The 16,525-nt window shown below is 37.6% G+C and overlaps 1 protein-coding gene across 3 annotated transcripts; it reads left to right on the forward strand.

Moving 5' to 3' along the window:
* Positions 1-391: 391 nt before the first annotated feature.
* On the forward strand, positions 392-12,712 carry LOC148117850 (hyaluronidase PH-20-like). Of its 3 annotated transcripts, XM_087901653.1 has the most exons (5): positions 1,578-1,702; positions 6,707-7,859; positions 8,305-8,394; positions 11,965-12,073; positions 12,598-12,712. In XM_087901653.1, exons 2-5 carry the CDS (start codon positions 6,903-6,905, stop codon positions 12,669-12,671), a joined length of 1,230 nt encoding a protein of 409 aa, XP_087757779.1. In that variant the 5' UTR covers positions 1,578-1,702; positions 6,707-6,902; the 3' UTR covers positions 12,672-12,712. The 3 variants fall into 3 exon arrangements, with proteins under 3 accessions (XP_087757778.1, XP_087757779.1, XP_087757777.1); XM_087901652.1 differs by lacking the exon at positions 1,578-1,702 and adding an exon at positions 392-510 and having other exon boundaries at positions 11,965-12,712; XM_087901651.1 differs by having other exon boundaries at positions 11,965-12,712.
* Positions 12,713-16,525: the final 3,813 nt, after the last annotated feature.

Raw genomic sequence — 16,525 nt, forward strand, 5'->3', positions numbered from 1 at the left:
TCTTCGGTTGAGGGTTATTTAGGCTGATTCCAGGTTCTGGCTATGACAAACAAAGCTGCTATTAACAAAGTTGAGCACATGTCCTTGTGGTATGATTAAGCGTCCTTTGGATACATACTCAAAAGTGGTATTACTGGGTCTTGAGGAAAATTGTTTCCTAATTTTCTGAGAAATTGCCACACTGACATCCAAAGGGACCCTGTCTGTCTTTAACGCTTGTCGGCATGTGTGGGCCCTATGCATGCTGCCAGTATTTGTGAATTTGTACGTGTATCAGTCTTGTGTCTGGAGGACACTGTTTGAAGTCAACTGTCCCCTCAGGCTCCGTTTCCTCTTCCTCATAGTTCCTTGACCCTCAAGGGGAGACATCCCATTTAGGACTGAGTGTTCCAAAACCTCTTCCTCTCTACATAGAGTCCAGCTGTGGCTCTTCCCGTCTACTGAAAGAAGAAGCTTCTCTGTTGATGACTGAGTGAGGAACTGCGTCTCCACCAGCTGTGTAATTAGCTGGTAAAGATTTTATTCCCATCCTGTATTCTGCTAGAATGATGGTGTCCTTTGTCGTCCAGAAGAGGACGTTTATTTTGTAAGCATGGTACTGTCTTATACACAGAAGAGAGTGGGGATGGGGACACTATTGCTAACAATAGAAACAACTTAGATTTACTGGGCACTTTCTGTGTGTCAGGTATAAGAGATGGAAAACAAATATCTAGACTCTTTTTAGGCTCCGTGTCTAGGAATTGAGTTGACAGAAGACAGGTTAAGAGAAGAAAAACTGGTAAGATGAGCTATTTCTCCAGCTAACTCCAGAGTTCTGAGCTTGTAATGGAAATATTTTAGAAATGGGTGGCCTTGTCAGGGGAATAACTAAGCAATCCCATGTTATATCAGTTTCTTGATGTACCTGTTTATTTGGCAAAAATGTAATAAATGCATGTTAGAAGAACTTTATCAAGAATTTGAGGTACAGGCTGTGAAACCAACCACAGGATTTTAATTGCAAAATTGTCCTACTTTATATTTATATTCAATAAAAGAGAAAATGACCTTCCGTGTCATCTTCTGATCAAGGAACAGATGAGCTCTACTGGAGATATTCCTAGGCATGAAGATTTCCCCAAGAGGAAGGGTAGGGAGAAGTTACTCTGTGGGCACAAATGGTACCTAATTTCAGTAAACCTTCTCGATAGTAGTTCTGCTAGATATTTACATTGGCAGGGATACAAGCTGATTATACAATTGTTCGTGCTACCTTCATGCTGAACTCACTATCAAAATGGTTTCTTAATACATGTTTGTGTTGTGTGATTTTGTGCACATGTCTGAAAGATGAATAGATTGAGGAAAAAATAGTTATAGGTCAGGCTTCCAAGGAAAGGGGAAAAATCAGAAACTTTTGTTTAAAAATACTTTAGTCTTCTAAAGAATGGAGGAATTGGAAGTAGGAGAAAAGAGACAGAAATAAGTCTCTTGGTCTGTGATCTTGGGAGAATCTGCCTACTTTGTGATGTCATCTGCTTCTAGGACTTTGGAATGAGCTGTGAAGGTCTGACTATGATGTCACTTATAGGGACAGCATTTCCATTGCTCTGACTTAGGAGTTCTGGTGGAGTTTAGGACGGCCATGGTTTAAGAGTTCTTAGAATGACGACGGAGAAATAGCTGGCAGACAGGTGCCTCTAAGGGTCTTTGCAGCAAGGTAACAGTACCTGATTGTTTTTGGTTGAAGTGACGAAGAGTATTGTCACTCGGGGAAGGGGGAACTGCTTGTCCCCATGATATTCCACTAGTATATTACTTAGTTACTCTACGTTGCAAGTGGTACCATCAAATTTTCCTTTCAATCATCCTTAAAGTTCATTTAACTTCGGGACTCAAGGTTTAGAAACACTCCTATTTATCAGGTTTCCTGAAACTAACCCAGAAGTTTTTATTTATATCTCAGAATTGAAGTATGGCTTTATAATTAACCATGTAGTATTTTTGGACATTTGAGTCCAACTTGTTGATTGAGTTTTTAATTTAAACTTTTGTATTTAGATGCGATGTTCTTCTCGTTTCAAATATTGATATTGTTATAGAACAGAAAACCCATATGAGTGCCACAGTGCTTTTGGAACAAGTAGTTTACCCGTGTTGAAAATGAGTCCTTTAGATAAAAATCACTCCATAAAGATATGAAAGTGAAGAATGATCACAGTTACTAAAACCTTTTCACTGTCGTAGCGTCAGCATGGTTATGTGAATATGTATTTAGTCTGTCCACCAAACATGCAGACAGTGAACAAAGGGTGGGAATTGCCAAGGGCAGAAGGTAAGTTTATAAAATAGAGTGGAGTGTCTTCAGGGCAATGTGAGACTTGGGGTATTCCCTTAGGTCGGTGGTGACCTCCAGAAACATAGTTACGTGACAGTTAGTGAATGTTGAATTTGGTCAGAATGTGAATGTTAGGTCAGAATCGATTACCTCTATATGTTAGCCCGATATGATTTGCAACATTATAGCAATTATATGTCCATTTATGATCGGACTCTCAGAAGAGGTGGAACATCCATAGGTTTTCAGATACTGTTATCAGCATACAGACTCTAGAAGCAGAGATGAGCAAGGGGGGCAGTTTCCTCTTCTTAAGCAATGGTAACCCATTCTGCAAGGACCCAAACAAAACTACAACAACAAACAAACCTTATTTTGTCCCTGTAGTTCTGTATTTGGGGATTATGATTTGAACTGGCAGATAAATAGAAGCAAACCAAAAATATTATTCAGTATTTTTTCACATACATAGCAAACATCATAGGAAAAACAATAAAACCTGTATTAGTTAGGGTTTTCTATTTCTGTGAAAAGATACCATGACCACACCATCTCTTATGAAGAAAACATTTAATTGAGGTGATGGCTTACAGTTTCAGAGGTTCGGCCCATTATCATCAGGATAGGGAGGGTGACAGCATGCAGGCAGATGTGGTGCTGGAGCTGAGATTTCTACATCTTGACTCAGAGGCAACAGGAAGTCAACCTTCTAACACAGTGAGGGAAACTTGAGAAAACAGACCCCACAGTCCACCCCCAAAATGACACACTTACTCCAAGAAGGTCATACCTCCTAATGGTGCCACTCCCTTTAAGGATCATTTTCTTTCAAACAGCCCCAGACCTTTCAGCAGTAGTTTTCAACCTTCCTCCTGCTGTGACCCTTTAATAGAGTTTCCCATGCTGTGGTGATCCCTAACCATAAAATTGTTTTCATTGCTATTACATAATTGTAAGTTTGTTACTGTTATGAATCATAATGTAAATAATTTTTGCAGATAGAAGTTTGAAAAATGACTCAGAGTATTACGCTAAAGAAATATCTACAACTAGCATTCTAGTAGGCTTTTAAGGAAATAAATAATTATATAGATTATGCGAGACCAGTGAAAACTTTTAGAGGAAGTAATATGTGGGGACATAAGTGGGAGACATCTGTAGAAACCAGATGACAAAATGGGATATGCAGTAAGTTTGTCAGCCTTGAGTCATTTTGACAGTCACCCAGTGTCCAATTAAGAGATGTATTCTTAGAATACAAAAGGATACCTTCACTACAAGGGATATTTTGCTCAGGGGTGGATCAGAAAGCCCTCCTTTCTTATATATTTGATTAATTCTCATTAGCTTAAAATGCCATATCACTGTGTTTTAGGGTGGTGTATTATGAATTTTTTCACAGTCATTATCCCAAGAGCTTTACATACATTATTAGAACATCATAAGAGACCTATGAACATAGTTCTTTTAAATCCATATTTTGTAGTTAAGGATGTAAGGGGAAATTTTCTAAAATGAGGCAAAGTTATACATCTAGCTGACTTGAAGACAAAGTCAAACTGTATGCCTGTTGATTCTATCTAGAAAATCTAGTTGCTTAGTGCAATACGGACATTACAGACATTAGTTAAGGAGTACTCAGACAGGTAAGAATTATTTTCTGGTTGTTGAGATTAAGTTGGAGACAATAAATTATTTGCCTGTGAACAATTAATTAGAGAGTGGTCTTCTTTTTTTTTTTTAAAAAAAGATTTATTTATTTATTATGTATACAGTGTTCTGCCTCCATGTATGCATGCATGCCAGAGGAGTGCACCAGTTCTCATTATAGATGGTAGTAAGACTCCATCAATTGCTGGGATTGAACTCAGGACCTCTAGAAGAACAGCCAGTGCTCTTAACCTCTGAGCCATCTCTCTAGCCCAAGAATGGCTTTTTAAAGGCCTGAAATCCAAAGGTTTCAGGTTCCAAAAATTTTGCGTATCAAACTAGCTTATACAATTTGATGTATGTCTACCAAGGTGGTTTATATCACTGTACTCGGTATATAAACAAATCAATAACTATGCTATTGTTGTACATAAGTTGCAATTTCCATGCTTAGTTTCTGGTTCACCTTTTCTCCCTCTAGTAGAAGAATTTTCCTTCCTCCATCCAGGTCATAGAAACGACTTTTTTGGATTTCTCTTTTGAATGTCATATACTCTCTGAATAGCCTTCTTTTATAGAGAAACCTAAGATTCCTTTTCCCAAAGGAACTGCTCCTTACCAAGTATGATAATAGTGGTTCCACAGAGCAAAGGGAATTACAGGCCTTGACACCAGTTTATGGTCATTAGCTCTTTCCTCTCTTGTCTAATCTGATCTTATATAGTTATCTGTGCTTCCATCACTCCTTCACAATAAGTCACTCTAAAGAGTAGCAAGCACAGAATTTGGGAGCTCTTAGATCACAGACCATGGGAAGTTTCTTGGATGGAGTTTCACCTGGGGAAGGCGTGCAGCTTTGTCCTGCTTCTCACATTTGACCGCATATATCCCTCCACGCTTGTCCTTTGCAACATCTATTGTGACAATTCGGTAAACCTGTTTCCTAGAGTCCTATGCTCAAGGAAATTAATGAAATTCAAGCAAAGGGTTGTGGGAAACTAGCTAGTTGGTCAAAATCACCTGTACTTTGAGACGATCTCCTGATGTGGGGAAGAGGAATGCTGTCCTGAGCTGTCAGCTCATGGGCTGTATCTCTATAGAGAGGGGGTCAGAGTTAGTCTGGATCTGAGGATACCCAGTTGGTATCTTTTGTAGAATTCATTGTTTGTAGATAAAGAGACATCTCCACACTTCTTAAGGTTACTGTAATCTTCTGCGCTGGATGTGGTGTGAGAGCAGACAGTAACAGATTTTGTTTTTATTTTTCTAACACAAAATAACAGAATGAGTGTCCATGTAACCACACTCTTATTATTTTCCCTGCCATTATGACACTTCCATTTCTACCGCATTCTAGTATAGTCTCTCCAGATTCTATTCCATCGACTTCAGGTATTATTGTTTCTTTTCATATGCCCATTACAGCTCTATGTCCATTAAAGCTCTGAAACTGAATTTGTGGCAGGTAGATAACTGATAGTTATGACTTCAAATTTAGAAAAGAGTGCAAGATGTAGGACTGACCATCGCGTATCTAATTAGTCTTCATTGTGCCTTCATAATATTTAAGCTGCACTCTTAATGGCTTTCTAATTAGATACATCCAGAAGTGTTCTCAGGTTCAGGGACTGATTGAATACGCCTACCGAAGAAGTCACTTCATGTCCTATTGTCTATCAATGACAAATGTTGTTTGTTAGGGATAAAACAACAGCAATTGAGAAATATCTTGTTGTCAAGATTAAGGAATATTTAATTAATCCAAAGGTTTCTTCATTTTAAAACTCTGGTTCATACTTCAGACCATTTCACTGCTGTTACAGTTCAGTTTGTCATTAATTAGAATGACAACATAGTCTTGCTGCTGAAACAATATTTAAAGATCAGAATTCCCATCTCAATTTTATTAATAAGACTATAGGCTATCAATATTTAGTAGTGTTTTAATTTTAATAGTGAGAGGCCATCACTGTAACTTTTGATTCAGTAATGTACTAAGGAGATCTAATTATTACCTGTGGAAAAATGATTTTTCTTTTCTTTCATACTGTCCTCTACAGGAACAACACATATAAAGTGGGAGGAAAGACCAAGTTGCAGGCAGGGATGGTTGTACACAAATAATCCCGGGTATTTGGGAGCCTGAGGCAGGAGGATCATGAGTTTCGGTATCCAAGTATCCAAGGAAACTTAAGGATAGTATGACCCAATAAATAAGTCAACAAGCAATCAAACAAACAAATTACTGGTGATATAACACATTTCAGTGCTTGCGTAGCATGTGCAATGTCCTAGGTTCATTTATATTTATACACACACACATACACACACACACACACACACACACGAAAAAAATTTCAATTTCTGTGGCATGTGTTTTCAAAATTTGGAAGATCACGACAGAGTGGTTTTTCAAATCAATACATAGAAATTTATATACATCCAACTGGTATTTTTCTAAAGTATTCATAGATATAGTATCTTACATATCTGGAAATGACGTAAGAAGAAATAGTTACGTTCAATTCTTTTTCGGACTAGGAATGATTTTTGAAGAGTAACTAAGTGCTGACTCTTGCAGAATTTGTTATCAAACTTAAGATAGAAAAATCTTAGTGATTTAAATACTTTAAATAAAGTCTTCCATATATTGATTTAAATTCTGTCTATAAAATTGAACTTGGTAAAACTCTTATTATGACTACAGTGAATTCCATATTTGTCTTTTTTTTTCAGTTCTGGATTATTTGCAGAATATTTCTGAAGTTTGATACAAGAAGAATAATTTTCAACATAAAGCAGTCTTCATACTTGGGGTGTCATCCCTCAGGGTGACCTCATTTTATTACCTTTCTCACCTTTTACATCAAATACTGGACAGACCTAAGTGTGTAAGAAGAAATAAGTGTCTACGTAGTAATTACTCTCTACAATGGGAGGATTACAATTTAAATACCTCTTTTATGGGTGCTTTGCTGAGTCTCGGGAAATGTTCCAGGCAGCATTAATAATCTTCCTTTTGATTCCATGTTCCTTGAGTGTGGATTATAGGAGAGGGCCACTTATTGAAAATGAGACTTTAATCTGGGTGTGGAATGTCCCAACTGAAGCTTGTATTGGAAAATTTAATCACTCAATAGATCTGAGCCTCTTCACTTTAATTGGAAGTCCCCGGAAAACTGCCACAGGGCAGCCGGTTACACGATTTTATGCTGATACCCTTGGCTTCTATCCTCACATAGATACAAAGCAAGCAGAACATCATGGAGGAATACCTCAATTAGTGAAGTTGCATTCTCACCTGGACAAACTCGCTAAGGACACCTCGCGTTACATTCCAACAGACCGATTTGGCTTAGCTGTCATTGACTGGGAAGAATGGAATCCCATCTGGGAGAGAAACACGAAAGCCAAGGAAATCTACAGGAATAAGTCGATTGCCTTGGTCCAGTCAAAGAATGCAGGAATTAGTCTCGAAGATGCCATCAGGCAAGCCAAACATGAATTTGAAGACGCAGTAAAGAAGTTCCTCGAAGCGTCTTTAAAAGTAGCGTTAGTAATGCGACCAAAATACTTATGGGGTTTTTATCCACTTCCTGATTGCTATAACAATGAATTTCAAGACCCAAAATATGATGGGAAGTGCCCTCCCGAGCAAAAGGAAAGAAATGATGGGCTTGACTATATCTGGTCTGATAGCACTGGCCTTTACCCGTCTGTCTATTTGAAGAGAGACTTGAAGTCTAATCGAAAAGCTGCACTTTATGCCCGTTACCGAGTACTGGAATCTATCAGAGTGTCCAAAGCTCAGAATGCAAGAAATCCTGTCCCGATTTTTGTCTACATACGTCTTGTTTTTACTGATAACATTTCCGAGTTCCTTCGTGAGGTAAATAAATGGTGCACAACATCTTTGACCTACTGTTCCCAAATAGTTTTCACTGGAAAGCAATGTTATCTTTAAAGGGCATGTAATTCAGCTTTATATATCACTTAAGAACAGACACAGGGCTTGGTCTATATTCCCCCAAAGAGATAAAATTACTACAATTTTACTGCTTATTGTAGTCATCCGACCTGCTAGCAACCATGGCGAATCATAAAATATAGACAATTTTTAAACTGTTTTGTTTTTATTTTATGGATACTTCCAGCAGAAGTAATTACAACAATAGCCTTTTTTTTAAAAAATAGTAAAACAGTGTCATAATGCATGATTTAAAGAGTGTTGAAATAAATTGTTATCGTTTCGTCAGCATGCTTAGTTTGTTGATGTTGCCTGGTGTACGCTTCCATTTGTCCCTCCCTGCTAACTTTTTGTATCACTTTGTCAGGCAGACCTTGTGAATACAATCGGTGAAATTGTTGCTTTGGGTCCTGCTGGGATTATAATTTGGGATGACATGACTTTAGCACAACGTGCGGTAAGTTGAATTGGGACGAAATAGAAAATAATTATATCCTTAATGTTTTTGAAGACTTGGTGTTTCGGAAATTAGTACTGTGCTGGGCAAGTAGTAAATGCTAGTATTTGCTGCATCAAATTGTGTTGCATATTTCATTATGAAGTAGAAAATGTCGTACCTCTCTTCCAGTGAGGAATTAGATATTCAGTGAATTAACTCAATTACTCTGGCTCTGTGGCTTGTAAGCAGAACTAGGACTATCGTTTCAGTTTTCTGATATGATAGTATCAGACAACAGGTCTCTATGATTTATTTATTTCACCATATCAAGTATTTGTTCCCATTTCCACAATACTACTGAATAAAAGAGTTGTGTGTGTGTGTGTATGAATATAAACATTGTTAACATATAGCTGCATATGCCGTGAATATTAGCATTTAAACAGAATACCAAAATGCTTCATTTAAAACAGATGTATTTCAAGGTCCTTTGACCCTCCCTGTCTATTTTGTGTGACTTTATTATTTCTAGTTTAACCAATAGAAAGTAACTAACAGAAAATGCAGGTTAGGAATGGGTGTATGTCTCTTGGTAAAATCTTTGATTCTCAGAAAATTACCTTAAAATTATAATCTTCCAAGGTTATATTCTAAATTCTTGCTGTTGTTCTTTCAGAATTATAAATACCCTTTTCAAGGATATTAATTCAGTGATGGGTCCATGTGTGATTTATGTATACTACCTCCTTGAAAAAAATAAAAGAATTGGGAAATTCACCCTTGGTCAAAGGAGGAATCAATCAGGCATCAACAATGAGTAGGATGGGGGGCACTTTGTAGCTGTCACATCTGTTTTTAATGTCACTTTAACCTTAGCAGTCCATTACTTTACCATTCCTCCCAAAGATCTGCAGTGTAATTCACGCGGGGATAGGTTTCAGCATCACGTTTTACGTACTGTCTTGGCGTTGTCCCCTACAGACTTTTCCTATGTATTTCTGCTTCTTCCCCCGACTCATGAGCATTTGCCTGCTATCATCACCCCTCTTTCATTTTGGGTCACTTGTGATCAGTGTTGTTATGGATCTTTTGTTCTAGTTCCTCAGATTCACTGAGAAAATGGTAAATGCAAGTATAGTGATGTGTGTCTGTGTGTGTGTGTGTGTGTGTGTGTGTGTGTGTGTGTGTGTATACAGAGGCAGGATCTCATCTTCCTTAATAGTTCTCTACCTTCTTTATCATTAGAGCGAGAGAGTTACAGAGCCTGGAATTCAGCAGTTTAGCCAGACTGTCTGGCCAGCAAACCTTGAGGATTCTCTTGTTTCTACCTCACCAGCGAGAGGCCTAAACACAAATAACACTGTGTCTGACTTTTTGAAGTAGATTTAAAGATGAAATTCAGATAATTAGATTTACACAGAAAGCATTTTACAAACGAAGTCATTTCCCTCCTTTTTTTTTCCCATAAAAAAGTGTCAAGGAAGCCATTTCCTATCATTCCACCTTATCTACCTGGTGGTGTGGAGAAGCCAGCTCTACCAGTCCTACATTATAAAGCTTGATTCTTTAATATTCAGGAAATTTGTGAGCCAGTTGTAAATCACAGTCATTATTAAAATTAAAGGATAGGAAGACACAATAAGATAAATAACAAAGGCTCAAAATATGTCAGCCATTTCACTTCATGTGCACCTGAACGCCTCAGGTTGTGTATTATCTGTTATTTCTGCATGGACGGACACTTCACATGCTCATGCTATATGATTTTGTGCTCAGTTCCCAAATCTGCATTTAGTTTTATTGATTGATAACATGAAGTTGGCAATTGTATGTGTAATTATACAGCATCTCTTAGAGTGCCCGTTTAAATCTTTTCCTAATAAGCAAATAAATATTTACCAAATTATCCTTATATCTCTAGTCTTAATTTTTGCCTACCCCATTTTTGTTTTCATCTGTCTCGTTGATTGAGGATCATTTCTATCTTCTAGAAGTTTTGTACTTTTAAAGGTCCTGTGTCCTATATCTTGTCTTCTGTTATAGAGCTAGTAGTAGTGATTTGTTCTTTCTTTCTTTCTTTCTTTCTTTCTTTCTTTCTTTCTTTCTTCCTTCCTTCCTTCCTTTCTTTCTTTCTTTATTTAAATTATAATCATATAATTCCCTGTCCTCCCTCCAAATCCTCCAAAATATACCTCCTTACTCTTCTTCAAATTAATGACCTCTTTCCATTAATTATTATATACTTATGTGTATGTACATATCTTCTTCTATATATAACCTACTCAGTCCATATTATATTACTTGCTTGTATGTTTTCAGAGTTCCATGTATTATATGCTGGTTGACCACTCATTTGCTATGTAACTGAATATAACCTTGAACTCCTGATCCTTTGGATTCTTTTGGGGTGTGTCACCATACTCTTCTGCAAAGATACATGTTTTTATACTTCTGTCTCAAAGTCTCATGTTATCTATAAACAAGGTTGGAAAGGTTGATATACTTACATGATCTTGTTTCATTATATGGAACCCTCTTAGACAATTCAAGTAATCTTCCTTTGTAAGCCAACATTTTCCAATCACATCTACCATCTCTTTATTGTAAACTCATACAGTCACAGCCTCTAGGGACTATAGAGCAGATATTTTTGCCAGACTGACTCAACAATGAAGAATTTTCAACACAAGGAAAATACCAAGGGTAAATTCAAGTCAGAGCTGCCCAGATTCCCTGCCATTTTTGCCAATGTTCTTCCACAGACAGGCCATTCGGTAGAACTGTTAATCATGAGAGACCAGGACTGCCTTCAATGTGTTTTAAAGGCCACTGTCGAAGTTTTAGAACACTGTTTTCATTTTAGTACTGTTAAGATGGATTACTCTAGTCTACAGTTTGTCTAAGGACTGTCATTATATACGGTTGAATAAGTATCATTTGAGCCATCAGTTTTGGAACCATATTTAATGATGTTTAAACTTATCTGACAAATGGAATTCTTGTTACTTTTTTGTGATTGTTTTGAGCATTAATTCAAAAAATTGTAGGTCCCATATAGAACTTATCATTTTTCTTCACAATAAGCCTATGAGGCAAGGATCAAAAAAATCATTCCTAATTTAGAAGTAATGAAGCAGAAGCATAACCAAGATAACTAATTTTCGTGATGTGACCCACATATTAAACCAAGATTTATAGAGCTAGAGATATCTTTGGTTGACAGATATGATTATTAATGAAGGTGGTAGTCCTATCAGGCAAGTTAGCCTTAAAGCCCACTGTCTAACAGCTATAACATTCCATTCTCTTGATTAATTCATGAATTAATGAAGACAATTAGTTATCTTCATTAATGAAAATGAAGGCTAAGATAAGTTAAGCCTCAACTAAACAATTCTTCAGTGACCTGATAAACCTACAGATGACAAAACTAGTTAGAATAACCTTGCTTGTTAAAGTGAAAAAGACTATTTCCTACTGCTTGTTCAATTGGATGCCTCTTTCTTCCTTAAGAGTTACTTACTATAGTCTATTTGTTCACAAAGGAACTTGTGCCTTGTTATGCTGACTGCCTTATTATTTTTACAGCCAGGTTGCCCGATCCTTTATCATTACATGAAGACAACCCTGAACCCGTACATAATCAACGTCACTCTAGCTGCCAAAATGTGCAGCCAAACACTGTGTCAGGGAAAAGGTGTGTGCTCAAAGAAAAATGAAAATTCAGATGATTATCTTCACTTGGACGCAAGACATTTTAATATTATATTAATGAAAAATGGAAAGTATAAAATCGATGGCATACCCAGAGCTGGAGACCTGAAGTATTTTTCTGAACATTTTCAATGCAACTGTTTTACCAACAAGAAATGTATGCAGAGATCTGGTATAGAATCCGTAGAAAAAGTTAATGTGTGCACAGGTGACAACGTTTGTATAAAAGCTCCCGTAGAGCCCGACCTAGCACCCTGCCTTCTACCTGGCAAAGGCATTCTCCTTCTGACAGTACTCACGCATGTACTGCACCATCTGCTAGAAGATAATCTTGCTTTCCTGGGGAAGATGCTAGTTGGTGCTCCTTAATTCTCTCTACCCACAACATTTGTCATATTTTTTCTTTAAAAGAAAAACAGTCTTCAGGAATTTGAAAATGTGAAATGGGATTCTATTTTGCAAAAGTAATTCTATTTTAATAATCAAGATTCTATTTTTGACTTTCAGAAAAAGCCTCTATGTTTCTACCAAAGACTAATTGCAAGCAAGGCTGTTTCATTTGGAGATTAGATTTGATTTAAAGAGAATGAAGACTGAATAAAATAAAACTACTATAAAGCAATGTCTTCTTAGCAGTCTGTCATTGTTTAAAAACGATCAAGAAAATATTAAGATGAAAACTGCTGTTTAAGATGGAATGCCTCAAGTGTGCTAGTCTGTTCATTTGTAGAACTATGGCTTTTAAGCACTTCATGTTGAAAAAATTTATAACTATTTTGCAGAAAGCTCAACTTTAAAAATGATAATTCTACCTTTGCATATAATTTAGTGTATTTTCATAATTTACTTTTATAAAGTACTCTAATTTTCTTCTCATTCCTGATTTTCAAGCTTAATTTGTAAACCTGAATAACTTATTTCATCAATCATCCACCTGATTTCTGAATATTTAGAGAGTGTTAACACTCACAACTTCTGGAATGATAATAGTGAATTACCTTCCAAATATTGCATTCCAGTTGATGACTGCAATAATAAACCTTTGAGTCCTGCGCTCCTGGAGGCAGACTCACCAGTCCTACACTGCCTGGATGACCAACAGAAGAGGCTGGCTAGTCCAGAAACCCAGGGTAGAACCAGTGTCTGAGGTCCCTGACGGAGATGATGTCAAAGTGCTTTAGAAGGTTAATAGTTACTGGATCAGAAGGAAACAGCTTCCGAAAGAGGAGACATGGAATGTATTGTTAAGTGTGGTGAAAAGCAAATGACCAAATAATAATGTAACTTCCGTGGCCCACACTGAGAATTGGGGACTTTAAAAGGAAGGCACTGGCAGTACTTTAGGCCTGTTCCATTCCCACTGACTCACACACAGCATACATGACACACTATTTAGGTGTGTTCCATTCCCCTTACTCACGCACAGCATACATGACACACTATTTATGTGTGTTCCGTTCCTCTGACTCATGCCCAGCATACATGTCATAGTAGTTTTACTCCCAGCACTGCCCTATAATATAAGCACCCCAAAGATGGGGTGTGAACTACTTGTTGCAGCTGTATCTATATTGTGCCAGACAGCACTTGGGACTTCAGAATAGCCCATTGAATACTGAGTGAATAAACGCTAATGGGGACTCAGTGCAAGATTTTGAATTTGAGATTAGTCGCTGTCATTTGCATGACTTGAAGTTGTAGCTTCTGCTGCTGTTCTGATTCTGTTTTCAAACTATGTCTTTATCAATTAGTTATTGAAATGAAAGCATTTGATAAAGACTGAGAATGGACAGGATATATGAACCGATTTATCAGAATGTGAAGTAGGATGGAGTTGCAGAAGCAATAGAAATGATCCAACTTATTATGTTCATGATCTTTTTTACCAAATTGAGAATAGATTCTTTCCTAAAATGCATCACATCCACAGTTCCTCTTCCCTCCACTACTCCTAGCTCCCCCTTACCTCCCATTTCTCTCATGTCCACACCCCTTCTGGTTATTTTCCAGAAAAGAGCAGGCCTCCAAGAGACAGCAGTCAACCAGAGCAAAACAAGTTACAATAACACAAGGCAAAAGCCCTCATATGGGGGCCAGAAAAGACAACCTAATAGGAAGAAAATAGTTGGAAGAGTAGACAAAAAAGTACACCTGGACCCACAGCTAGGAATCCCAAGCCAAGAGCCCTAATAAAGACAGAAAGAACCTGGTGTGGACCCTTGCAGGCCCTGTATTTGTCATTTTAGTCTATGTGAACCCATGTGATTCCATGGGCCATGTTCTCCTGGTGTCCTCCAAGCCCTCTGACTTCTACAGTCTCTCCTCCCCCTCCTCCACGGAGTTCCTCTTATCTCTGAGGGGAGGGGCCTGATGGAAGCCTCCAATGTGACTCTCTCTGAGTTATGTCTGGCTGTGAGTCTCTGCATCTGTTCCCATCTGTTGCTGGGAAGCCTCTCTGATGATAATTGGGCAAGGCACCCATCTATCATATACCAGAATATAATTAGGAATAATTTCATTGCTTTTCTTTTTCTTTTAAAGATCAGTCATTTTTGGCTCTACCCTGGGTTTCTGGGCTAGCCAGCCTCTTCTTTTGGTCAGCCCGGCAGTGTAGGGTATGTACTGCTGCCTGGGGAGTGTAGGACTCAAAGAAATCCATAGATTCGGTGCATACTATATATATATATATATATATATATATATATATATATATATATGTATTTATATATATAAATACATATATTTTAGATATATATATCTAAGGTGGTTAAGGGAAAAGATACTCTCTTGATGCTTTCCTTCTTTATTCTTCTGTATTTTTCTGCTGTATACTTCTTTTGTCCAGCTTATATACCCCAGCAAAATTTTCAAGCAATATTGGAATTACAATGTGGTTACACTATATTTTTCAAGTGAATGATTATAATGAATACAGATAAAACATGTTTTTGATCTCCCTTACATGATTAAAACAAAGTCTCCCAAGAACCAATACACATTTACATCTAAGCAACTTGTTACAGATTAACAGAATATGAGCAAGCCAAGAATATTTTTTCTCAGCCAGCTCTTTTGTTGGCAGGCTGCATATTACACTTACAAAAATAGGATCAATCACTTTCTTACTTATCTTGAAAGGTAATCTTATAAGGAACCTTAAAGGAATCACAAGCCTAAACGTCTATGTATTAAAAGAATCAGCTCTATTCTAAATCTTCAGGGTGCATACTCATTCATCAATTTTTTCATATCAGAAGATTGAGGGCAGAAATGGGTATAAGGAATTAATCATCTCTTTTGGTCATCAATCAAATCTCGCAAGAAAGGTACGTCAGCTAATGATAATTAGACTGCTTTGTTCTTGTTCCCCAACCTTAAAGAGGTTCTCACTCAACTGTATATCTTTCTAAATCTTTAGGTTGTCTCTTTGGGTTTTTCATCTCAAAGCTATTTAACAAAAACATCTTAGTCTTACTTGTTATTTTCAAAGCTTTGTTTCAGTTATGATGCACTCCAAAACCTGTGAACACATCTCCCAACGTTAGCGTTAAAAGAATTTAAGCTAGCTGGGCTACTGGGACTCAGCTGTTTTTCTTAAACATTAACCTAAGCCACAGTCTATATGGCTTCTCACTAGAAACTCATGTTTTAGCTGTGTGACACTTCCTTCTTTATCTTTTTAGTCTCCAAAACTCTATTTAAAGTGACATTATTATCAAGTATACAGTACAATTTAGGAAGAAATCATCTTCATAACAATCCATAGGCAAAAAGGCCCAGTAGACCAGAACATATTCATGAGTTAAATACACTGCATTCCAGGCGGTGGGAATCTCCCCACACCCATTCACACCATGACAGACACCAAAGGAAGATGGCAGTGGCAAACATGCAAAGGCACTTCAGTAACAGAGGATATTCTGGAATCTGTGGTCTTGGGTCCTTGTTTATCCAAAATTCACCCATGAGAGATTTTTCTCTGGATGGGCTGACACCTCGAACTTCAGTTGACACATGGTGCTCCACTGACGTGACCACCAGCAGGCATGGGCTCCCTCTTGTGGAGTGGGCCTCGAAGTAAAGTTAGACATTGGTTGGCCACTTCCGGAAGTTATGGGCCACCATTGTCCTAGCACGCTTTGCAGGCAGGACTTATTGATACCATGTGTATGTGTGTGGCATTTGGTGTGTGTATGTGTGAGTGTGTGTATGTGTGTGTGTACCTGTGTATGTGTGTGTGTGCGTACATGCCTTTGTATGGGAGTGTGTATGTGTGTGTGTGTGCCTTTGTGTGTGTGTGTGTGTGTGTGTGTGTATGTGTGTATGTGTGTGCCTTTGTGTGTGTGTGTGTGGTAAGAACCCTTAAGATCTATGTTGCTCATAAATTTCAAGTATATGATGTAATACAGAACTTGTTACACTCATACTGTCGTGA

Source organism: Myodes glareolus, chromosome 25 (genome assembly GCF_982192425.1).
Source record: "Myodes glareolus chromosome 25, mMyoGla1.1, whole genome shotgun sequence".
NCBI classification, from domain to species: Eukaryota; Metazoa; Chordata; class Mammalia; order Rodentia; family Cricetidae; genus Myodes; species Myodes glareolus.